Source organism: Dipodomys merriami, unplaced genomic scaffold (genome assembly GCF_024711535.1).
Source record: "Dipodomys merriami isolate MVZ:Mamm:240054 unplaced genomic scaffold, mDipMer1.0.p SCAF_45, whole genome shotgun sequence".
Taxonomy (NCBI): domain Eukaryota; kingdom Metazoa; phylum Chordata; class Mammalia; order Rodentia; family Heteromyidae; genus Dipodomys; species Dipodomys merriami.
The window spans coordinates 7,258,549-7,284,222 of record NW_027206013.1 but is presented as its reverse complement, the minus strand read 5'-3'; the positions used below and the strand labels follow the sequence as shown (position 1 = coordinate 7,284,222).

The window sequence follows — 25,674 nt, the reverse complement described above, 5'->3', positions numbered from 1 at the left end:
GCGCTAGCCTTGAGCTGAAGAGATGAGGGACAGTGCCCAGGCCCAGAGTTCAGGCCCCATGACCAGACCAAAAAAAAAAAAAGTATATATACATATATATGTATGCATATGCATATATGTATATATGTATTATATACGTATATATACATGTATATACGTATATAGATACATATATACATATAGATACATATATACATATATAATACACACACATATAGTGCCTAAGGATGGTCCCTAGACACAGAGGCCCTACTAGTCACCTTGGATGAAGGGAAAGGCCAAACTGGACAGGACATTTGCCCACCACCTTCCCTAGAGGCTGCTGGAATACTGGAAAAACTACAGGATTCAGAGTCCTGTAACTCTGAGCTCAAATCCCATGCACATAAAGCCCAGGCAGGTGGCTCAGTCTCTCTCAGGCTGCTTCACCCATGAAGATGGGGGGCAATTCCCACCCTGCAGGGCTGCTGCGCACAGCCGGTAAGATAAGGGGTGAAGAGCACCTGGCAGAGGAAGCCTGTGGGTCCCAAGCCTGGCAGCATTGTGGAACCACCAGGAAAGCAACAAGGAAGCCATCAAGTGGGGTTGGACGTGGCCTGGGCATCCAGTTCCTCAGGCCACAGGCATGGATGGCCCACCCCTGAGCACCTGCTGAGAAATGGCAGCAAGTTCCTTGCTTCTCACTGTAACCCATTCTGCAGAGGGGAAACGGGTTTAGTGAAATGCCTGGCCAAGGGTATCCCATGAGGAGGAGCGGAGCAGGAACGCTGCGGCTGGGAGTTTTGAGTTCCATTTCCATGTAGCTGCTGACATCCTGGGGCGGGTTGATGGTCCCTGCCTTGGGGACCCCTCGCAGCAGGGCAGCTGGTGCTGGGGCCAGGGTGGAGCCAGCAGGGTGGGTAAGGGTCCCTCCGGGACACTCACCAGACTTATCAGACTCCGTCCACCCAGCTGGGACTACCAATGGCACACAGCAGCTCTGCCTGATCTTCCTGGGGGAGGCAGGGTGGTGGAGGGCATGTGGCTATGGGCCAGGACCCTTTAAACTGGCAGAAGTCACGGACAAGGGAGAAGAGTTCCCCACCACACTCTGAATCAGGGACACCATCCCTTCCCCTGTCAGGTTCTGCTTCCATTCTTGGGAGCAGTTCTAAGCTCCCAAGGTTGCAAAACCCAGCCCAGGCCCGTGCAGAGTCCTCCCTGCTGTTCCTTTGGTGTTTAAGGCTCCTCACCTTCTGACCCGTTGGTCCTTCTCGCTTCATCTCCCCTAATGAGCAGCTGCCCCCACAGCCTATGTTTGTTTGCTCAGTCCTTTAGCCATTCAACTCCCAGCCCCTGATCACAGCCTGGGCACCAGGCGCGGTGCCCAGCTGAGGATTTAAGTAGAGAACAAGTCGGAGCTGGTTCTTTCTTCCAGCCCAGCAGCCACATTAATCCACGTGGGTATCAACAGGGTAAACACGGAACATGCCACACGGCCAGATGCCCGGCCCAGGGGACAGAGAGGGTGTCCTAGAGGAGTCGCTGCCTGAGTTGACCTGGGGACCGGCGTGGGCAGAGGACGGCAGGAAATGCAGACACGTAGTGAGCATGTAGCCAGGGCCAGGCAGAGGCCAACACCACGTGGCAGCCAGGTGGGACAGGCTTTTAGATCCTCAGGGAGCACTGGCTGAATGAGCCCATGAAATGAAGGGCTTGAGGCCAACCATTTGGAGAACACACAGACAGTGCTCTTGCTCAATGGACCCTCCGGTGCCAGCCACCATGGGATCCTAAGCCCTTGGCACATCCCTGGGAGGTTAGTTCTGTTGCTACGGCTGTTTTGCACATGACAAGATGCAGCCCACACTGCTAGTGACACTTTGGGACCGATGGCTGAGTATGCCGGCTCCATGGCTCCTCACCAGGGCTGGGGTTCCTCAGCTTCTGAGGCTCAGGAACTTATCCAAAGCCATGGTGCTAGGGTAGACTCAATAGAGTCTCAGCCTCGTCTATACAGTTGCTCAGGGTAAGCTGACGGTAGGCTGTCCTAGAAAAGCCATTTTTTTTTTATAACATTAGGGCCTTAAACTCAGAGCCTCAACTACTTGAACCATGCCTCCAGTCTTTTTGTTTGTTTATTTATTTATTTTGCCAGTCCTGGGACCTGAATTCAGGGTCTGGGCACTGTCCCTGAGCTTCTTTTTGCTCAAGGCTAGCACTCTACCACTTGAGCCACAGCACCAGCCTTTTCTGTTTAATGTGGTACTAAGGAATTGAACCCAGGGCTTCAAGCATGCTAGGCAAGCACTCTACCACTAAGCCACATTCCCAGTCCCCACCCACACGTTGTTGTTGTTGTTGTTTTAAATAGAGCCTAGTGCTTTTGCCTGAGACCGTTCCAGACTAATATACTCCTGTCTCTGTCTTCCAAGAAACTAGGATTATAGGCATGTACCTACATGCCCGCCCTTCCTGGAAAAGCCTCCTGAGGAAGATGAAAGAGCTCCAATGCCAGACTGATGAGCAGCAGCTGAGGATCTAGGATAAGACAACGCACTGGTCACCATCTGTCAGTAGGGACTCCACGGCCGGCCTCCCTTGCAGAGCTGTTCTAAGGGGTGAGAAGACACTGAGAAGTCACGAGCCCTAATGAGGGGCTCATGGCACCTGCTCTTTCACCTTTTCTAGAAGTAATTCAGCCCTCCAGCTAGGACCCAGCTGCTCTTGCTTTAGACTGGGACTAGTGCAAATACCAGGGGATCTTGGCCCAGCTGAGATAGGCCACAGTCCTCACTGGAGGTGGAAACGGGCAGTCTTTGTTTGATGTCAAGGCCAGAGGCTTCCTGGGTACCCAGAAGCAAATGAAAAACTGTGGCAAGCATCCGGCATGCAGCAAGCACTCAATGAATGCATATTCCCTTCTCATAAGTTCTAGATCTCGGACCAAGGAGCCCAGATTCCCTTCACTTCCCTTCATCTGAGGCTCAGTTCCTTCCTTCTGGGATCTGGGCTCTGTCCTGAAATCTTGCTCCCAATGTATGGAAACTGACTCCATCCCATCTCATTCTTGGGGTGATTCGTGTACCCCTGCTGCTCTGTCAAGCTCCCTCTCCTTTCAGCCTGCTCAGCACAGCTCCCCAGACCCCTGGGGGGGGGGAGGGGGCTGCCTTGCTCACCCTCTCTCCCTTCCTTTCTCCCTCCACTGACCTCAAGCCAGTTGGGCAATAACCCCTTCTTACACCCCACCTTGCCCACAGCAGGGTCCTCAAAAGGTTGCCTAAAGGATTCAGGCCATGGGGCTGGGAAGGTGGCTCAGTGGTAGAGCGCTTGCCTTGCATGCATGAGGCCCTGGGTTCGATTCCTCAGCACCACATAAACAGAAAAAGCCGGAAGTGGCACTGTGGCTCCAGTGGTAGAACGCTAGCCTTGAGCTGAAGAGCTGAGGGACAGCGCCCAGGCCCAGAGTTCAGGCCCTACGACTGGACCCCCCCCAAAAAAAAGGATTCAGACCCCACCACTCTCTTCTCATGAGCTATACCCTCTCCCTCAGCTTCCCTATCAGTGGCTGCAGTGTGGTACTCCTAGATGCTTTTGTTTGCCTACCTTCAGAACCTACCAGAATAGAGCTGCTGGCCTCTCCCGCTATTCCAGCCAGAGGCTCAAACCTGGCCTCTGGGGACAGGCCTCTTCCACCCCCAGGGCGGTCCACAGTGTGTGGAGCACGGAGCCCTGGGTAAGGTGGCTGAGGAACAGCTCTCTGGTGGTGGTTCCTCTGAAGGAGAGAGGCCTGGTCAGTCTCCCTCTCCAGTCCTGGGGCTTGAGACTTTGTGCTCCAGGCTAGCCCTCTACCACTTAAGCCACAGCTCCACTTCTAGCTTTGGGGTTTGGGTTTTGTTTTTTTGAGTTAACTGGAGATAAGTCTCATATGCTTTCCTGCCCAGGCTGGCTTCAAACCGAGATCCTCAGATCTCAGCCTCCTGAGTAGGAGGCATGAGCCAGCGAAAGGAGTGCTCTCTTGGGCTGGGAGCGTTGCTTAATGGCAGAATGCTTGCCTCGCATGCATGAAGCCCTGGGCTTGATTCCTCAGTACCATAGACACAGAAAAAGCTGGAAGTGGTGCTGTAGCTCAAATGGTAGAGTGCTAGTCTTGAGCAAAAAGAATCTTGGGGACAGTGCCCAGGCCTTGAGTTCAAGCCCCAAGACAAAACAAACAAACACACAAACAAGGAGTTTTCTCTCCTTTTGTTTTTTTCCATGTCTTTTCTCTGGTGCTGGGGACCCAGCCCAAGGCCTTGCAGGGACTGAGCCCTAAGCTCTCCTCCCAGCCCTTCAGGCCAGGGCCAGGCCATGTCAATGCCCACAGTGGTGCCGAGCCCACGCACACTCACCCCGGAACATGTCGTACCACACCTTCTTGGCCTTGAGGTGCTGCAGGCCGTTCAGGTGCTTCTTCCGGTTGTGGAGGTTGTCCTGGAAGGAGCGGTCACAGTAGTCGCAGAAGTATCGCTTCCCCATAGCCACCTGTGCCAGGTGCAGCAGCTACCAGAGAAACCACAAGGTACTTGGTCAGACCATAAGGAAAGGCTTGCCAGGCCCCAGAGTCAGGCCCGAGACACAGCTTTCTTTAAGGACGTCCACCCCATTAGGCACCTCTAGTGCCAGTGTTTTAGGGCCTATCTGGGCTGCACACTTTTTTTGTTGTTGTTGGTCCTAAGGCTTGAACTCTGGGCCTGGGCACTGCCCAGCTCCAGGTGAGTGCTCTACCACTTGAGCCACAGCACCACTTCCCATTTTCTGGTGGTTTATTGGAGATAAGAGTCTCATGGACTTTTCCTGCCCAGGCTGCTTTGAACTGTGATCATCAGATCTCAGGCTCCTGAACAGCTAGGATTACAGGCGTGAGCCACCGACGCCCGGCTTTTTTTGTTTTTTTGCTGGTTGTGCTTGAACTTGGGCTGGGTGCTATCCCACAGCTCGTGTGCGCTACCACTCTGAGCCGCAACTCCACTTCCAGTTTTTTTGCCAGTCCTGAGGCTTGAACTCAGGGCCTGGGCACTGTCCCTGAGCTTCTTTTTGCTCAAGGCTAGCACTCCACCACTTGAGCCACAGTGCTACTTCCAGCTTTTTCTGTTTATGTAGTACTGAGAAATTGAACCCAGGGCTTCATGCATGCAAAGCAAGCACTCTACCGCTAAGCCACATTCCCAGCCCCAACTTTCAGGTTTTGTTTTGTTTTGGTTTGGTTGTGGCACTTGAACTCTGGACCTGGGCACTGTCCCTCAGCTCTTTAGCTCAAGGTGAGCGCTCTACCACTTGAACCATAGCACCACTTCCGGTTTTCTGGTGGGTTATTGGAGATGAGTCTCATGGACTTTCTTGCCTGGGTTGGTTTTGAACCGTGATCCTCAGATCTCAGCCTCCCAAGTAGCTAGGATTACAGGCACTGGTGCCAGCTAACTTCCAGTTTTTTGATTGGTTAATTGGAGATCAGAGTCTTGCAGGGACTTTTCTGTGTGGGCTGGCTTCAAACTGCAAACTTCAGATCTCAGCCTCTTGAGTAGCTAGGATTATAGGTGTGAGCCACTGGCACTCAGCTAACACTTTGTTGGGGGGTTTTTTTTGGTGCCAATCATGGGACTTAAACTCAGGGCCTGAGCACTGTCCCTGAGCTTTTTTGCTCAAGTCTAGACCTCTACACTTGAGCCACAGCTTCACTTCCAGCTTTACTGGTGCTTAATCAGTGATAAGAGTCTCAGACTTTCCTACCTGGGCTGGCACCCTCAGATCTCAATCTTCTGAGTAGCTAGCACTAAAAGTGTGAGCTACCAGTGCTCAGCTCTGAGCACTTTTGATGTCCAGGTTCCAACCCCACCAGCTAACACAGAACCTTAGCAGGAGAGGCCCGGTCAGGCTGGAGGCTTGGTGCCTTCAGCGCGCCCTCTGGCCAGCCTCCCTCATCCCCCATCCCTCTCTGACCTCTCCATGTTGGCCTCCTCTGCTCTTCACACATGCCAGGCACATGGCTACTCTATGGCATTTGCACATGCTGCCCCTAGGCCTGGGTTCCCTCCCATAGGTCCCTGCCATGCTTGCTCACTCAGTCCTTCCGTCTTCGCTCCATGCTACCTCAACAGTAATCTACTTTATGTACTTCATGTAAAAATCACAGAACCCTCCCCTTAACTGTCCCACTCCCTGATTTGCTCTCCTCTCTGCACTTACCCCCTTTGAAGTAGCAAATTCCTTATTTTATTTATAGAGTTTTTTTTTTGTTTGTTTCTTTGCTTTGTTTTTGTCAGTAGTGGGGCCTGAACTCTGGGCCTGGGCGCTGTCCCTGAGCTTTTCAGCTCAAGGCTAGTGCTCTACCACTTGAGCCACAGCGCCACTTCCGGCTTTTCTGCTTCTGTGGTACTGAGGAATTGAATCCAAGGCCTCATGAATGCAAGGCAAGCACTCTACCACGGAGCCACCTTCCCAGCCAATGTTTATGGTTTTTCTCCCTCAAAAATCCATCAAGGCAGTAACACACACACACACACACACACACACACACACACACACACACACACACACACACACACACATTCTCTCTCTCTCTCTCTCTCTCTCTCTCTCTCTCTCTCTCTCTCTCTCTCTCTCTCTCTCTCTCTGTTTATTGCTGGACTTCCAGCACCTAAAATGATGCTTGGTGCAGAGCAAGTAATGGATGAATTAATTCTCATTTTCCCTTTGCGACAACTGAGGTTCAGAGGGAGAAAGGGATTTGCGGGCCACAAAGCTAGCAAACTGAACACCAGTGCAGGTCCCCCATGTCATGCTGTTAGGTGTCCTCTCCTCCAGCCAGCTTCATGCTTTGGGAAGCCAGGGGCCTAGGCATCCGGCCTGATGAGGCTACTCCATTCTTGGGGGGCAGGATCCCACCAGCCTCACAGGGAGTGAGAATAGGATAGGGTCTTAAGATGCCCTAGCCATGGTTACCAATAGCCACCCTTGCGGTCTCAACCTGCAGCTCAAGGTGGGGGGTGATTATGTGTCCCCAGGCTCCCGGGTCAGTGTCATATGACTTTGAGGAGAAGGTCCATTGGAGGTCATCAATTAGGACCTAGCTCAGCATGGTGCTTCGGGTCTGCTGCTCCTCTGCCTAGAGCAAGCTCCCGAAGCTCAGAGGAAGGTGGGCATGAGATCAGAGGTGGCTGCTAGCCTCCCTTCACATGGCATCTAAGGCTGATACTGGGACCTGACCGTAGAGCCGATGGACAGGAGGAGGAGGCCGAGCCAAGCAAGTACCTGGGAAGTCTGGGCAGCCAAGCAGGCTGAGGGAGAAAGTCGCTCCTGCAGCAGTCCAGGGACGCCAGCCACTAAGTCAGGGGCTGTAATGGGAGCAGGAACAGCCAGCCATTCCAAATGAAAATGTCTATAACCTCTCTTCTGCCATCACTGCCGAGAAACCACTTCCCAGACACACAAACTTGATATATTAAATTTGGCAGCTCTAATACACTCCGTCTTGCCAATAAACTTATAGGAATTGGACTGAAATTGTTAGAGATGAACGTTTAACGGCCGAGTGCTTAACCAAGCCATTCAGGAAGCTTGAAGCTCCAAGAAGCTGCTGGCTCAGGAGAGTAACGGGGAAGGGGGTACAGGGTGTCCCCCTGGAGACCAACATGGAACAGTGGCTCTGCAGCAGACGGTGCTGGATCAAGTCACACAGGAGCTGGCTGTGGACCTTGGGCAAGTCATTGCTCCTCTCTAGGCCTCTCTTTGACCAGGGGATGGGCAACAAAGGACCTAAATGATCAAATGACTGCTTCAGGAGTGGTGGAGAGAAGTTTGCTAATGCAAATGGATGATTAAGGCTGGTAGAACACTTGCCTAGCATTTGAGGCCCTGGGTTCCCGTGTCAAGCACCACAAAAAAGTTCTTTATTATTAAAAAAAAAATAACACTATTAGCTGGGTACTGTTATCTTATGTCTATAATCCTAGCTCCTCAGGAGGCCAAGATCTAAGGATCAAGGCTCAAGACTACCTTGGGGAAAAAAGTTCATCTAAAAATCAAAATGTCAGACTGGAGGCATGGCTGAAGTTGGAGAATGAAAGTTGAATGAAAGGCATTGTGTTGAAGCCCTGGCATATGCACTCATGCTCTCTCTCTCTCTCTCTCTCTCTCTCTTACACACACACACACACACACACACACACACACACACACGTATACACACAAGCATGCGCCCAAGAGAGAGAGAGAGAGAGAGAGAGAGAGAGAGAGAGAGAGAGAGAAAGAGTCAGCTGGACTTGAACTCAGGGTCTGGGTGCTGTCCCTGAGCTCTTTCACTCAAGGGTAGTGCGCTACCACTTTGAGCCACAGCTTCACTTCTGATTTTCTGATGTTCAGTGGAGGTAAAAGTCTCATGGACTTTCCTGCCCAACTGGCTTTGACTGTGATCCTTACATCTCAGCCTCCTACGCAGCAGGATTACAGGCGTGAGCCACCAGCGCCTGGCTGGATCCATTGTTACATGTTTCATACCAAGCAAGGGCTCAGTAAAGGCTACTGTCTATGGAGGTAGTGGTTTATTGAACACCTACTATCTGTTAGCACTAGAATAAGAGCTTCACCAGCCTCATCTCATTTAACCATCAAGACAATCTGTAGGGCAGGCCTGTGATGTCTTTTCAGATAAGAGCCTTGAGGCTCTGGGAAGAGAAATGTCTTGGTGAAGGTCATGCTGTTAGAAGGTAGCCAGGCTGGCTTAGAACCTAGACAGAGAGGCCTAATCTCCAAATCTCTTAGCCAGTGTCCTCTCCAAAAAAACCAACCTGATGGCAGCTTTCCTTTATGAATCATGCATCACACCTCTAGGACCATGCTGCTAAACATTTATAAACCCATTTACAAATGAGGAAACTGAAGCTTAAGGAGGTGCTGTGAGGTACTGTGTGTTAAGGCATTGGAAGAACAGATCTTGGGGTGAGAAAGTTTAAGTTCACGCTGCCTATGAACTGTCCTAAACACAAGCCCACTAGGAAATCAAGGCCACCTGCCCCTCTGCTGGCTCAGCCCAGTAGGCTGCACATACCCATAGCCAGGCAAATCAGCCAATGGCTCCATCTACGTTCTCACTACTGCCCCAGCTGCCCACCCACCCCTCCTCTGGCATATGGGAAATGTCTGGCCACCCTGGAGTGTTCACAGGGCCCCATGTTCTAGTCCTGGCTCTGCCAGGTCTGGCTGTGGCTGTGCGTTGTGATGTGTCAGGTGGGTGGTTGGGCCAGGTCATCTCTAAAGGCCTCTGCAGGTATCTGGTGGTCAGATGAACAGATGCTCACAACAGGACTTTGCATTCTCTCATCACTGCTGGGACAGGACTGAGCGGCAGACCTCTGACAGCCTTCCCTGCGTGTCCAGAAAGGTCACTTAGGACAAGGGTTAGGAGCTGAGTCGGCATTAGGGTTTCCATCCAGACAGGGGCATTGCTTTCTAAGTGCATAGTGATATTTAAGTGCTGACAGTGTTTTCCTGCTATAAAAACTAGGATGATGCTGGGCCTATAATCCTAGCTACTCAGAAGGGTAAGATCCAAGGCTTGAGGTTCGAAGCTAGCCTGGGCAAGAAAGTCTGTGGGATGCATAGCTCCAATTAACTACCAAAAAGCTAGAAGTGGAGCTGTGGCGTGAGTGGTGGGGTGCTAGCTTTGAGCAATAAAAGCCCAGGGACAGTGCCAAGACCCTAAATTCAAGCCCCAAAACTAGGGTGTGTGCACGTAGATGTGCACACATGCATGTGCGCGTGCTCACACTCACACACACACACACACACACACACACACACGAATTAGGATAACAACAGCCTCTCAGGTGGTTGTCTGAGGATCTACTCATCCATATACACAGGCAGCAGGTAGCACAGGGCTGGGCCTATAGGAGAAACACCAGAAAAGGACAGCTGCCGTCAGGTTGATTTTTCTGGAGAGGACTCTGGCTAACAGAAACACCATCATTACGAGGGTCTCCAGGAAACAAAGGCTCAGACAAGAAGCAGGATGCCAGCCTGAACGGGGTTAGTGGAGCCACTCTGGGGATAAGCAAAGGGAGGCCAGGGCCCAGCACAAGAGGCAAAGCTGACAATGGAACCTCAGCCCTGTGGTGGGCCCAGACGTCTGTCCTGCATGACAGCCCCACTGCCCAGCATGCCACTGGGAACCCAGGACTTCTGCCTGGGCAGGAGCTGACCTTTAGCAAGATGGCCTCCCCACGCATAAACTCCTAGACTCCTGATCTAGCTGCCTCCCTCCAGGGCTTGTGTGCACCTTAGGAAAGGGGTCAGTATGCAGAAAACACTGAGAGACATACACGTGGAAAGCAACACTGGCCTGGCTTCAGCCACATTCCCCAGCCAGGCGTCCCTGCACAAGGCGCACCCTGCTCACTGCACGCAGCAGCCCTGAGCTGCAGGAGAGGGGGCAGCTGGGGCGTCTACATGGGGCCTAGCAGCAGCATGGGGTGCTGACTAAGCTGGCCTTCTCCGCCATGATTCATCCTCATCCTCCAAGGATGGTTGAGTTTGCAGCTTGTGAGCCAGGCCCTGCCCGGAACACAGAATAACCTAGCTGCACTCCCCCACCAAGGACACGGGTGGTGCCAACCCACTTCCAGAGATCAGGCCCATGGCTGTGACAGTGGATGCTGGCTCCCAGGGTTCCGCCAGGTGCCCGGCCTGCCTCCTCATGGCCCAGGGGCATCAGGCAAGCTAGAGGGACAGTGCCCTGGGACCACACCGGTCTGAGTTCCAATCCCAGTGACCTCCAGAAAGTCATTTCATGTCTCACCATCTGCCGTTGTCTAGGAAAGAAGAATCCCATGCAGCTGAGACCTCACCGAGGGCCACAGCCGTCCCTCGGTGCACATGGGGACAGCTTCCAGGACCCCAGCAACACTGGAGTCCTCCAGTGCTCAAGTCCTTTATGTAAAAGAGCGTGGTATTTATACACACGTCCTCCTGTACGCTAGAAATCATCTCTAGGTTATTTATAATACCCAGTAAGTGTAAATGTTGTTGCACTGTATTGTGTAGATAATAATGGCGAGGAAAAATTCTATACATATTCAGCATACTTTTTTCCCCCTGAACACTGGCTGAGTGCACGGACATGAGACCTGCAGCACGGGCTCCCAATAGCACACTCAGGTCCCTGGCACACAGCGTGCGCTCAGGAATGCCACGCATCCCTCACTCCCTGACCAGCAACTGAAAACTGCAGTCAAGTCCCCAGCTCCTCTTACACCCAGCATGCTTCACTTCCCCACGTGCCGGCTTACTGCCCCACGAGCCGGCCTCTCCCACCACAGCACAGGCTCAAGGCAGAGCCCTGTCTGTCTGTCTGTCTATTTGTACAAGTGCTGCTCCTCAGCAGCAGAAACCAAGCCTGTAAAATGATGAAGCAAGATGGGCTGAAAAGGTGGCTCAGTGGTAGAGCTCTTGCCTTGCATGCTTGAGGCCCTGGGTTTGATTCCTCAGCACCACATAAGCAAAAAGAAAAAAGCCGGAAGTGGCGCTGTGGCTCAAGTGGTAGAGCGCTAGCCTTGAGCTGAAGAGCTGAGGGACAGCGCCCAGGCCCAGAGTTCAGGCCCCATGACCGGACCCCCCAAAAAAAAAAAAAAATAGAAGAGGGATGCAAACAGGCGGGGGAGGGGAAATGGGAGAGGAATAACTTCTTGATGAGCACTTAGCTTTCCCCCTTATTCTGCCCGCCTCCCAGTCCTCTGAGGAGATGCCAAGGGGGTCTATTCTGCTTGCAGCAAGGCAAAACACTAAAAACAATGGAACAATTAGAGTTAGTGACAATGACAATAGCTCATCACCTGACTGCGGGGGGGGGGGGGGGCCCACAGGCAGAGCACCCCAGATCTGGCATCCACACGAGTCTGGCTGGCCCAGTCTGTTCTTTGGCCATACCAATGCCCGCTGGAGGCTATGACGGGCAGACATTTGTACTTTGGTCAGTCTGGTTCCTTGCGTGGAGGAATGGAGCTAACTTTGGCGCAGGACGAAAGTAAGCCAAGAGCCCAGGCCAGGGGTGGGGCGGCGCACTGGAACTCCCCCGGGCTTGTGCTCACCACATGCGTCCCTCAAGCTCACCTGTCATTGCTTCTAATTAAGGCCCCACCAGAGTCCAGGCAAACAGTGCCACATGTCTGCCGTCTGGCGGATGGCAGCCCGTCAGCACGGGTGTGTGGCGGTGCCCCACAGCTGGCCTGGCTCAAGACCCTGCCTCACAGGGGTTGCAAGGAAATGCAAGTTGTCTTCCCTGATGGGGGTCCGTATGTGAGGGCCCCCTTTCAGTATTTGGTGGCAACCACGTAAATTTCCTCATCTTGACTTTGTCTCCTGCTCTCCTTGGAAGTAAGGCACACTTTATTCCCACACTCAGCAGGTTTGGAACAGGCCCTGATTCCAAGTCCTCAGAGCATTGTCAGTCTAGGGCAACTGGAACAGAGAGGACAAGGGCTCACTCAAAGTCACACAGCCTGCCCTGTTCAATGCATGAACGTGATGTACCCTTCACCACCGCTGTCCCTGACTCACAACAATCCACCTTTGTGATTGTTCAAATGTAAAGCACATTCAGTAGAAACCGCACTTGGAATACTGAATTCTGACATCACGATCCACAGCAGGACTGCGCAGCTGCAGTGAGCTACCACTCCCATAACATACCGAACACTTCCTGTCCCATGATGCTATGGTACGTGACATTTCTGCACACACTGCATGTCTGATTCATGGTATTTTCAAGTGAGAGGGGATTTATCAGGCTCTGACCCCATCGGTAGTTGCTCGGCTCGGGTCTGATCCCATCCCTCCCGCTCTGGGACTGTGCGATTTTCCACAAACTACATCTGTTCTGCACCTGACCTGGAAAACGGTGTAATAGCACTATTTTGGGATGACTGAGAGGATGCATTTACGCATGCGGGGTGCTTAGCACAGCACCCGGCATGCCAGTGCTGCCCAGAGTCCATCTGTGGACTCAGAGCCTGTGACCCCAGGGATCTTCCCGCCTCAAGCCAGTGTGGATCTGTGTGACCAGGGAACAGCGCAGAGATGATGCAAGTCAGGTCCAGGGACAGGTTACAGAAGACTGCAGCTTCATCCTGTACCTGCCTTTCTCTGATCTGGAGAAGCTGGGGAGCCTCCAGAGGTGAGGCCCGCATGACAAGGGACGGAAGCCCCTGCCCTCATGAGGTCTACTGAGTCTCGGGTGGCTGGCCCATGGCTATGCCCAGGAAGCAGCCTCGGGTCACCACCTCTGTGACCAGGGATCCCAAGGGGCGCCTGCCTCCCCCAGGGAATTCCTCCAAGGCATTCTTGTCAGAGACAATCACAAAGTTCTAGGGTACAGACTGAGCAGCCCTACTTAGAAACTCCAAAATACTCCCAAGCCCCAGACTTTCAGCACTGATAGGATGCTCAAGAGTTTCAGATTCCTAGTTTTCAGACTAGGGCTACTCACTTGCTAGAATCTATGCAACTTTGAAAACCTCAGAAATGCAAAACATTTCTGGCCCCAAGCATTTTGGGATCATTTGTATCCAGATGGTCTGGCCACGGAGCTCATCCTCAGACTCAAACCGAAATGGGCAACAGTAGAGGCAACAACAGCTGTGCCCCGTAGCTGGAGCTAGGCACGCTGCTTCCACGTGGGGTGCGGACAGGGTCGCAATAACACAGTGCACAAAGCCTGTGGAGTCCGTTCTACTGCGATGCTCATCTTGCCCTAAAAACCTGTGGTCACACTTGCAAATCACAAGGATGTGAGCCACACTTCAATGGCATACTATACAGCCAGTAAAAATCAACTCAGGTAGATGCTGGTGGCTCATGCCTGTAATCCTAGCTACTCAAGAGGCTGAGATCTGAGGACTGCAGTTCAAAGGCAGCCTGGGTAGGAAAGTCCATGAGACTCTAATCTCCAATAAACTGCCAAAAATGCTGGAAGTGGAGCTGTGGCTCAAGTGGTAGAATGGTAGCTTTGAGCAAAAGAAGCTTAGGGACAGCGTCCAGGGCCTGAGTTGAAGCCCCAGGACAAGAATGAATGAATGAATGGAAGGAAGGAAGGAAGGAAGGAGAGAGAAAGAAAAAGAAAAGAAAAAGAAAATCAACTCAAACCAGGGCATGGTAGCACCTATCTATACTCTCAGCTTATTTGGGCCATTGAAGTGGAAAGACCCTCTGAGCCCAAGGGTTCAAGACCTAGCCCAAGCTCACTTAGCAAGACTCTATCTCACTAAAAACAAGATTAAGTCAAAGCAAACTATTTCCTCACTTGGACAAATGTTCACTCTATATTGCTAAATGAGAAACAGCTCATTACAAGCGTACATACAATGTTATAATACTTCTTAAGGAGAAATCATCCTCCCACACACATACACAAAGACCGGAATAGACACAAAATATTTTACTGTGGCTATGCCTGGATAATAGGATTACATGTGATTTTTTTTTCCATTTTGTATTTCCTATCTTTCTAAGAAATGTCTGTATTTTAGTCTAGAGTGTTTAAAAATCTTTGAGGGGAGAAAAAGTCCCTTCAAGAAAGTAGGGGCAGCCGGGTGCTGGTTGCTCACACCTGTAATCCTAGCTACTCAGGAGGCTGAGATCCGCAGATCATGGTTCAAAGCCAGCTCAGGCAGGAAAGACCATGAGACTCTAATCTCCAATAAACTACTCAGAAAACCGGAAGTGGCTCAGTGGCTAGTGGTAGAGCACTAGCCTTGAGCTGAAGAGCTGAGGGACAGCGCCTAGGCCCAGAGTTCAGGCCCCACCACCACCACCACCAACAACAACAACAAAAAGAGGCTAAGGCATGGGGCCAGGAGCTGGTGCCACCTGTAATCCTAGCTACTGCAGAAGCTGAGATGAGCATCACAGTTCAAAGCCAGCGGGGCAGGGAAGAGACTCATCTCTAATAAACTACTCAAAAGAGGAGGAAGTGGTTCTGTGGCTCAAGTGGTAGAGCACTAGCCTTGAGCATAAAGAAGCTCAAGAGGGACCGCACTCAGGCCCAGATTCCAAACCCAGGACCAGCCTGGGGGGGGTTGCTCAGGCAGGATGATTATGAGTTTAAGGCCGGCCTGGGTCATATAAGGAGTTCTACTTGCGCTCTAAAGCAAGACCCCAACCTTCTCTTGGCACCCCCAGAAAAGTGAGATCTTTGTCAGACAGGATAAATGCTACTCCTGACCTCAGGATGCTCCAAGGACCCGGTTTGGCTGGATGAATAAAGAGGAGTATTTGGAGGAGTGTTTCCCTCTGCTCCAGTTTGAAGAAGGGCAGGAGGAGTCCTGATTCCAATCAGCCCTGGCCCCGCAGGCGCAGTTGGAGATTGGCTGAGCCAGGTTCTGGGCTCCAGGGACTGCAGGAGGGAGACAGCATCTCATCAGATGGTTACAGGTCCCAGGAGGCCAGAGTTTCCAAATAGGAAAGACAAAAATAGTCTGAACTAAATACCTGCACTCCAAGTCACCTCTGCCTGCTCCTTCCTTCTGCCCCATTCTAAGCTTGAAGACCACCAGAGGACCCTCTGTCACTGTCAGCATTGTCTTACTTCCTCCCATGGGTACACAGGCTGCTCAGTTCAGCCCATCCTGGTCTGCATCAAACTAACACTTCCTTATAGCACCCCCGCACAAAAACTTCCATCTCTCAGGGAGAACTTGCTAAGAATCAAGCCTCTAGGCAGTAAAAGTGGAATAAAGAAACATATGACATACAGAACAAAGCGCAAAAAGACAACTGTAGATCTAACCACATCAATCATGTCAACTAAGTGAATATGGATTAAACCACCTAACCCCAAAGTAGAGACTGTCAGGTTGGATTGAGAAAAAAGATCCCATGAACTGTTTGCTATCTACCGGAGACACTTTTGATTCAAAGAATCAGAATTACATTTTTTAAATAAGATAACTACATGAGAACTGGAATGGCTACACTGCTGTAAGTTGAAATGTATTTCATAGAGAAAAATACTTACTGCCAGGTGTGGTGGGGGATCCTTTGAGCCCAGGAATTTGGGGTCATAATAAGATCTTACCTCTTAAACAGAGGATGAGTGGGGTTGATAAAAGAAGAGGGTTAGGGACAACTAACTATAGAGGGCAGATGTGAGTTTGATTTGGATACATTGTATGCATATACAGACATGTTACAATGAATTTCCCCCTGGATAACTACTCTAAGCAAATAAAAAAAAAATCGTCTTATGAAAAGAAGTCTCATTGGCTTACCTCTGTAGTACTAGCTACTCCAGAGGCTGAGATCTGAGGATCTCAGATCAAAGCCAGCTTGGGCAGGAAAGTCTGTGAGTGTCTTATCTCCACTAAAAAAGCCAGAAGTGGAGTTGTAGCTCAAGTGGTAAAGGGCTAGCTTGAGCAAAAGTTCAAGGACAGTACCCAAGGCCCTGAGTTCAAACCCCAGGATTGGCACACACACACACAAAATCTTCTGGGGCTAGCAGCGGAGCTGAATGGAAGAGTATTTGCCTAGCTGTATGAAGTCCTGAGATTCCATCTTGAGTGTCAAAAAGTAAAGGAAGGCTGAGAATGTGGCTTGGTGGTAGAGTGCTTGCCTAGTATGCCTGAGGCCCTAGGTTCGACTCCTCAGTACCACATAAGCAAACAAAAAAACAAACAAAAATTGTTAGCCCAATGAGCAACCTTCCCATAGAGTAGCATGCTCCTTCCCCTCTCCACAGCTTAGCACGCTCCCTTCCTAGGCAATACCAGGTCCATGCAGTAAAGGCAGTAAATAATCAGCCTCCACTCCCCTTTACCTTGGGATGGCACTCCTCTGGGGCAGCTACCACCATATAAGGAAACAAGAGCCCCTTAGAGTGACCTTCAGGTCTGGGCAGCTGCAAGGCCCCTTATCTACGACGTGGGCAACAGCCATTAAGTCCTAATTCGCCATGGCAGAGCCCCTGGTCCACACGTCCATACTGGGGTCTCCACCTCCTAGTCCCTTCTAGCCCCTCCTAGCCTCAGTCGGTTATATAGGTCACCTCAGACAATAACCAGCACTTCTCATTCCTCTCTTGTGAGAAGGGATCTTGCCAGTCCCTTTACAGGCAATAAATCTTTCATTGTTCTTTGTACCTGGATGTCTGCATGGTTTTCTGGCAAAGTCTAACATACTCTAACAATAATAAAATTAAGCTGGGCGCTGGTGGCTCACACCTGTAATCCTGAGATATGAGGATTGTGGTTCAATGCCAGCCAAGGCAGAAAAATCCATGAGACGCTTATCTCTAATGAACCACCAGAAAACCAAAGTGGTGCTGTGGCTCAAGTGGTAGAGCACTCACCTTGAGCTGAAGAACTGAGGGACAGCACCCAGGCCCAGAGTTCAAGCCCTGCAACCAAAAAAAACCAAAACCAAAAACAAAAAAAACAAAAAAATTTAAAAAGTCTGGTATTTAATCAGCAAGTCAAGTATTCTTTCTCTCCCCCTCTCCCTCTCTAACATCCCCCCCCCCATTCACCCCTCTGCTAGTCCTAAGCTTCTTTTGCTCAAGGCTAACTAGCACTCCACCATTTAAGCCCCAGCTCCACTTCTGTTTTTTTCTGTGTTTGTGGTACTGAACAATCAAACCCAGGGTTTCATGAATGCTAGGCAAGCACGCTACTACTAAGCCACATTCCTAGCCCAAGTCAAGTAAATTCTCTAAAAGAGAAAATCTGGAGGAATGAAATCCCCCTCAATCCAAAAGGCAGCCTGATTTTGCTGGATGTCCTGCCCCATGCCTATAATCGTAGCTACTCAGGAGGCTGAGATTTGAGGATCACAGTTCAAAGCCAGACTAGGAAGTAAAGTCCATGAGACTTTAACCAATTAATCACCAGAAAACCGGAAGTGGCACTGTGCCTGTATTGAGACAGTCCTTTTGAGCAGACACAGGCTAGTCAGAAAGCAGTTTATGAATAACCCTATCTGACAAAATGGCAACTTCAGCTGGATTCAAAACATCATGTACAGGAATGTGAGTGTGTAGATATGTGAGACAGGCCCTTGCTATGTAGTCTAGGTTGGCCTCCAACTGTCCATCTGCCTCAGCTTCCCAAATGCTAGAATTATAGGCATGTAATACCACACCCCACTTGAAAAAGACTTTTTCTTACTGTGTGTTTGTCTTGCCATACTGCAAGAAAGTTGAGAATTAAAAAGAAATGTAATTAAAACTCACTGGTACTAATCCTCTGGTCTAGTCAAAAGATGAGCACCATGACGTATACCTATCATCCCAGCTAAGGCAGGAGGATTTCCAGTTTAAGGCCCCAAAATAACTCTAGGTGCTGGTGGCTCATGCCTATAATCCTATCTACTCAGGAGGCTGAGATCGGAGGATCACAGTTCAAAGCCAGCCTGGGCAGGAAAAGTCCGTGAGACTCTTATCTCCAATTAACCACCAGAAAATAGGAAGTGGCACTGTGGCTCAAGTGGTAGAGTGCTTGCCTTGAGCTGAACAGCTGAGGGACAGCACCAAAGCCCAGAGTTCAAGCCCCATGACTGACCAAAAAAAAAAAAAAAGGTCAAGGCTGAAGGTATGGGTGATCTGCTTAGTAAGCTTGACACTCTTGAGTTCAATCCCAAAACTGCCATGCCCCTCAAAAAAAATTTCAAAGAGCAATCAAACAAGAACAGGAATGTCCATTTTGGTATTTAGAAGTTTTGTTGTTGTTTGAGGCTTGAACTCAGGGCTTTGGGTGCTGTCCATGGGCTCTTTTGCTCAAGGCTAACATTCTACCACTTTGAGTATCAGCACCACTTCCCGTTTTGAATGGTTAATTGGAGATAAGAGTCTCACAGAGTTTCCTACCTGAGCTCGTTTTGAACCCTGATCCTTAGATCTCAGCCTCCTGAGTAGCTAGGATTACAGGCATAAGCCACTGGTGCCTGGCTAGTTAGAAGCATTTTCAACATTGAAAATAATTTTATATGGTGACTATCTGACAGGTAAGCATTGTGCTTCCAATTTAAGATAAAGTAGTTAAAATATAGTCAGGTAACTGATCAAATATGTCAGTAATTGATATTAGGCTTGTAATTTTTAGGTTGAAAGGTCAGCAATGATTGGAAACACTGGGCTGTTCTGATACTTAAGGTGGCCCCTCATATTCAGATATTATGCCAAAGATAAAGTCTCTCTATATAATATATATTATATTTTCCTTTCATTGAATTCAGGATCTCTTGCTTTCAAGCAAGTACTCTACAACTTGAGCCACACCTATCCCTTTATTTATTTTTAGTTCTCAGAAAAGAGCCATTGAAATTAAAATTTGGCAAAGTCTGTAAAAAGAATTGAAATGTTTGCAACAACGTAAGATTCTGTATTAGCAGAATTAATTAGATTTGCTAATAACTAGTATCCTTGGGGAAATTATGCTTGTTAGGTTATGCAACTAAAGTGTTTAAAACAGAAAATCAAATATATTAAATTTATAAGTGGAGTTAAAATGTTTAATGTAATTAAGGTGTAAACAGGCTGTGTCTAAAGGAATTTCATTTGTTCATTGGGAGCTCGGTCATCTATCAAAGGAACAGTTAGTCATTTTTCTTACTTTCCTAGACTTAAGTATAGAATAATAATTCCCGAATTGAATCTGGTGAAGACAATCATGTTTTAAAATTGTTACTACAAAACAGACATTTTAACTAAGATAAAAAGAAAAAGAAAAAAACACAAGGAATAAACCACACCTTTTATTCCCAGTGGCCATTGGATCCACCTTTCATCAGCCAGATTCGTTTGTTGCAGGTCTGATGTAGGTGATTAGAAAATCTAGTTTCTCTACAGGTTCACAATTCCTGCCCCAGGAAATTACTAGGCTGCATTGCAAACAAGAAATAGCCATGGAGAGGGCAGCTCATCCAGAGTGCAGAGCATTTCACTTTCTTGTAAGGCATCGTTGTTATTTTTTTTTTCGGGGGGGGGGGGGAATGGGGTGGGGGTGGGGGTGAGTAGTGCCCCTAGCCCTTTTTGCAGTGGTTATTTTCAGGATGGGGTTTTGCTTTTCTTGCAGGGCACACACCTGAACCACCCTCCACCTACTTTAGGCTTCCTAGTGTAGCTGGGATGGCAGGTGCATATCATCACACTCAGCTTTCCTTGTGATGAAGTCTCAGACTCTTCTGCCCAGGCCATCCTAATCTCAATCTCCTATGTACCTGGGATGATAAGTACGTACTGATGGGAATCTGCTCTGTTCTCATAACATCATGGTGCTCCTGTGGCCCACTGACCATGCTCCCCCAGGGACCCCTCCTGATTCTCAACAAAACTTCACCCTCAGAAATAAAATAACAACAACAACAACAAAAACCCCAACAACTTCACCCAGACCTTATCTGAAAGTGCAGGACTGATGGTGTCAGGAGGATATCAATATGATAAATCGCAAACAGAACAATCTGCTACAGTCACAGACATTCCAAAGAACCCTCATACTGAAACCCCCAAACAGTCCCCCAACCCCTTGTTTCTCCCGTGTTACTTGGAGTTCCTCCTGATCTGATCTGTGAGGTCTCTACTTCTCTTTCATCCACTTCATCTTTCCTAACATGCACCACTGCATCTGAGAAGGGATCTCACATGTAGGGCCTCAAATAGTGATTCTCCCAATCCCAGCCTACCAAGAAGCTAGAATTATAGGTGCCTGTGCCTGACTCATTATTGTTACGCTTTACAGGTGATTTAAAATAGGGCTCAGGGTCTGATCTGATGAAGAATCTAGGGCTGGGAATGTGGTTTGGTGGTAGAATGCTTATCTAGCATGCCTGAAGCCCTGGGTTCAATTCCTCAGCACCACATAAACAGAAAAAGCCAGAAGTGGTGCTGTGGCTCAAGTGGTAGAGCACTAGCCTTGAGTACAGAGAAACTCAGGGACAGAGCCCAAGCCCTGAATTCAAGCCCAGGACCGGCAAAAAAAAAAAAGCCTTTTGGGTCCAGTCGTGGGGCCTGAACTCTGGGCCTGGGCGCTGTCCCTCAGCTCTAGGTTAGAGCTCTACCACTTGAGCCACAGCGCCACTTCCGGCTTTTTTCTTTTTGCTTATGTGGTGCTGAGGAATCAAACCCAGGGCTTCAGGCATGCAAGGCAAGCGCTCTACCACTGAGCCACCTTCCCAGCCCTTTTTTTGTCTTTTCAGTCATGGGGCTTAAACTCAGGGCCTGGGTGCGATCTCTGAGACTTTTTTTTTGTCAGTAGTGGGGGCTGAACTCTGGGCCTGGGCGCTGTCCCTTAGCTCTTCAGCTCAAGGCTAGAGCCCCACCACTTGAGTCACAGTGCCATTTCCAGCTTTTTTCTGCTTATGTGGTGCTGAGGAATAGAGCCCAGGGCCTCATGCATGCGAGGCAAGCACTCTAACTCTACCCAACTTCCCAGCCTGAGATTTTTTTCTGACTCAAGGCTAGTGCTCTACCATTCTGAGGCACATTCTACTTCTGGTTTTCCCATAGTTCATTGGGGATAAAGAGTCCCATGGCTGGCTTTAACCCGGATCCCCAGATCTCAAACAGGCATGAGCCACGGACTCCTGACCAGTCCTTGGTTTTGAATGCCACCCCCATCCTGATGACTCTTATCTACATTTCAGCCACCTTCTCTAAGCTCTACACACATAACCCATCTGCCTGCTACAAATCTAAGGGACAGCGCATACAAAACAGAATATAGAATAAGATCATTCCTATTGATTTTTAAGTCACCGAGGTCAAAACCTGATGTTCTTGATCTCCCTACACATATTTGCCAGCTTGTTAGGTCTGCCCTCTCTCCTAAAATACCTCCCAAATCTGATCATTACTCTAATCCACACCTGAATCTAAATCACCGACCTCCTCAGACAGATCCATCTGAATAACTTCCCCTCTTCTGTCAGTCCTCCAGAGATCAGTCCAAATGATAGCATTAAAATGTAAATTAGATCTTCTCACATCCCTCCCTTAAAACCCTTCAGTGGCTTCCGAGTGCAATTAGGAAAAAATAAGACTTCTTCCCAGGGGTTACAAGGCCAGACCAGAGCTGACCCAGGCCCACTTTTTGTGTGTGTGTGTGTGGGGGGGGTCTGGTTGTGGGGCCTGAACTCTGGGCCTGGGCGCTGCCCCTTAGCAATTCAGCTCAAGGCTAGCACTCTACCACTTGAGCCACAGTGCCACTTCCGGCTTTTTTCTTTTTGCTTATGTGGTGCTGAGGAATCGAACCCAGGGCCTCATGCATGCAAGGCAAGTGCTCTACCACTGAGCCACCTTCCCAGCCCCCAGCCCACTTTTAAGTCTCTGGTCCACCCTACTTCTCCTCAAACCTCGAAGGCCTACAGTAGTCATGGGCTGTGTGACCTGAGACTACAATCATTCAGGTCTTCTGGTCAAGTGTCGGCTGAGCAGGGCTTCAGGTTAAAACAGCACCGTCAACGCCCCCTAGGCATCCAGCCTTCTCGTGAGGGCGAACATGGCACTTCCCACAGCAGATTTTCAAGCTTTGGTGATCAGCTCGGGGGCTAGAGGGGTCGCTCAGCCCCTTGCTCCAAAGCCCTAGTCCTTTCTAGAAAAACAGTCCCAATCGCCAGGTTTCAGGCCGGGATTCGAGGCCAGGAAGCACGTGCGGAGCCCACTCTTCCTCGGGGCGGGGCGGGGGTCGGGCGGCCGAGACTGAACTTCTGCCACTTCGGGCAGATACAGGGGTAACATGGAAGAGTCCACCAGGGGCCCCGAAATCCCAGATTCCCCTCGCCCCCCACCCTCTCCACCCCAGGAAATGGTGGCACGCCAGGATTTAGAACGCAGAACCCAAGTGTGTGGAGGAGGGGAAGCGGAACCCGCCCCTCGAGGTCGCGCCAAAGATGGTACCTGACTCCCCGGGGCCCGACGGCTCCCGGCTCCTCCTCTGGTGCCCTTGCCCGGCGCACTGCCCGCTGGGATTCGTAGTCCTTCCTTGGGTATCAGCCCGCCCTTCAGAAAAATAAACCGAGAGCGCAGGGGATGATGGGAGTGGAGCAAGCCCTACTGGCAGCTGTAGTTTGACATCTTCAAACAGTAGGATGTGATCGACAACATACAGGGGCTAAAGTAAATCTCAATAAATTCAGGATGCGTCAATATGAGTATAGCGATATTTTGTTTTTCTATGTGGATAATTAGTTACCTCCGTGGTTGAACATACCGAGCGCTGAGACCAGAAGAAACTTCAAATCCCATAAAGCATCGCGCGCCGAGAGTCCTTAGGAAGGCGAGGGCAGAGCCTCGGCGCAGGCGCAGTGGTGCGAGCCCGGCTGGGAGGAAACATGCCGTCCACTTCGTTCTCCGGGAGGTTGTACTCCCTGCTGTTCCGCAGGACCTCCACCTTCGCGCTCACCATCGCCGTGGGCGTCCTGTTCTTCGAGCGCGCCTTCGATCAAGGCGCGGACGCGATCTACGAGCAAATGAACGAGGGGGTGAGGGCCGGCGCCTTTCTGACCTTGGGCCCGCCCGAGGGGCAGGGGCGGGGCGGGGCGGGCGCCGGTGGGCCGCGCTCAGTCTGCCTGTAGTGGGAAGCGGGAAAGTGAGGCCGCCGGGCCTGGTGTGGATCCTGACCTGTTAGAGGCGCTCGTAGACCCCACTCCGCGGGGGTTGATACACACTTGGACCTTGGCAGAAGCCGGGGAGCCCAGGGCTTAGTAGGCCAGCCCCGTCGGTGGGAAGTCAGGCGTGGGGCCCAGACCCCTCTCTCCCCCCAGGGTTTCTAGGACAGATCTGAGCAGGCCACAGGTGTCATGGGAAGCACCTCCAAAAATTGCTCTTTCAGACGAGCCCCTGTAATCATAATTGCTCAGGAGGCTGAGATCTGAGGATCGTGATTCTAAGCCAGCCTGGGTAGGAAAGTCCATAAGACTCTTCTATGTCCAATGAACCACCAGAAAACCGGAAGTGAAGCCGTGGCTCAAAGTAGTAGAGTGCTAGCCTTGAACAAAAAGAGCTCAGGGACAACGCTCAGGCCTTGAGTTCAAGCCCCAAAACCGACACCCACACACACACCCCGCCAAAAAAAAGCTCTTTCAGTTTCCAAGGCTAACCGTAACTGCGTAGGCATCTTGGCATTAATGGTTGAGAGGAGACTGTGAAATCAAAGAGCACTGGCTGGGTACAGTGGATTCCTGTTTAATAACAAGTTCCTTAGACTCTCTAGGATTCCCTTTTATCTGTGAAATAGAAATCATAATAGTATTTACCTCAGGGAATACAGATAAGGTGCCCTCGTGCCTAGGAAATCGTACCCCTGAGAAACAGCATCTTTTGCCGGTGTTCTCGTTGGCCACATCCACTGATCTGGAAAGACATCCTAGTACATTGTCATAACCCATCTTTTTTTTTTCCCCTGTGCTTGTAGGGATGAGAATTGCATCCAGTTTTGTTTTTTGTTTGTTGTTGTTGTCAGTTGTGGGGCCTGAGCGCTGTCCCTCAGCTCTTCAGCTCAAGGCTAGTGCTCTACCACTTGAGCCACAGAGCCACTTCCAGCTTTTTCTGCATATGTGGTAGGTGCTGAGGAATCAAACCCAGGGCTTCATGCTTGTAAGGCAAGCACTCTACCACTGAGCCACCTTCCCAGCTCCTGCGTCCAGTGTTCATTGGGAAAATGGAATCGTTCAGTGAAATATCTAGGGATATTTAGGACCTCTTGAATAATAGCTGGCATTTTACAGGTGTGTGCCACCATGCCCAGCTGTAGAGCATGAGGATTTTATAAATATTTAGAACTGTGCATCTGGCCTGGTGTTATTTTCATTCTGCCCACTGCCAGCTGCACACTTTGAACCAGAATATGGCTCTGGGTTTCTCCAGTGGGAGCAATTGTAAAGTGGGGAGCAAAGGTTACCATGTCTGCTCTTGTCTTTTAAATGCAGAAGCTGTGGAAACATATCAAGCACAAGTATGTGACCAGTGAGTAGTCCTCGCCTCTGCCTTGGAGGAGCCCTGGACCAGCCCATCCGCCTGCTGTTTGCACAAAGCAGAGGCCTCAGCCTGAAGATGATTCTTAAGTTATTCTTTGTGGACCAGCTCTAGCTGTTGGCAAAAAAATAAAAAAATGGCTCCACCCCCTAAAATAGACTCTTAACTTCTGCTGTTTGATGAGTTTTGTCAGTCATCAGCAAATAAATGTAAATTAACCATGAGACCCGCTTTGTACTGAGTGCTTTGTTAACACTAACTTGCTATATAAATGTATGTATAATGTGTATATATATATATATATATAGTGTGTGTGTGTTTGTATGTATGTATATATATATGTGTATATATATATATATATATATACACACACATACACACATATGTATATGCATACTGATGCTTTACTACTTGAGCCACAGTCCCACTTCGGGCTTTTGGAATCATTGGAGATAAAAGTCTCAGACTTTTCTGCCTGGGCTTACTTTCATTAAAAAAAATTCTTTTTTTTGCCAGTCCTGGAGCTTGAACTCAGGGCCTGGGCACTGTCCCTGAGCTCTTCAGCTCAAGGCTAGCACTCTACCACTTGAGCTACAGCGCCACTTTCGGCTTTTTCTGCTTATGTGGTGCTGAGGAATCGAATCCAGGGCCTCATGCATGCAAGGCAACCACTCTTACCATTGAGCCACCTTCCCAGCCATCCT

General features: G+C 49.9%; 2 protein-coding genes across 3 annotated transcripts in view; one reads left to right on the top strand and one right to left on the bottom strand.

Annotated features, from left to right (window-relative positions):
- Zmat5 (zinc finger matrin-type 5) overlaps positions 1-22,947 on the bottom strand; it is a 30,914-nt gene extending 7,967 nt beyond the window's left edge. The window contains exons 1-3 of one of the 2 annotated variants that reach the window (XM_069994569.1): positions 17,354-17,491; positions 15,233-15,403; positions 4,371-4,521 (exon numbers count right to left, since the gene is read on the bottom strand). In XM_069994569.1, the coding sequence (XP_069850670.1) occupies positions 4,371-4,497 (127 nt within the window). In that variant the 5' untranslated portion in view covers positions 4,498-4,521; positions 15,233-15,403; positions 17,354-17,491. Of the gene's footprint in view, positions 1-4,370; positions 4,522-15,232; positions 15,404-17,353; positions 17,492-22,894 lie in introns of those variants that run through there. The other variant, XM_069994568.1, reaches the window with a different exon arrangement.
- Positions 22,948-23,289: 342 nt separating this feature from the next.
- Positions 23,290-25,196, top strand: Uqcr10 (ubiquinol-cytochrome c reductase, complex III subunit X). The gene is made up of 2 exons (XM_069994795.1): positions 23,290-23,478; positions 24,925-25,196. The coding sequence occupies exons 1-2, from the start codon at positions 23,329-23,331 to the stop codon at positions 24,967-24,969; spliced, it is 195 nt and encodes a 64-aa protein (XP_069850896.1). The 5' UTR covers positions 23,290-23,328; the 3' UTR covers positions 24,970-25,196.
- Positions 25,197-25,674: the final 478 nt, after the last annotated feature.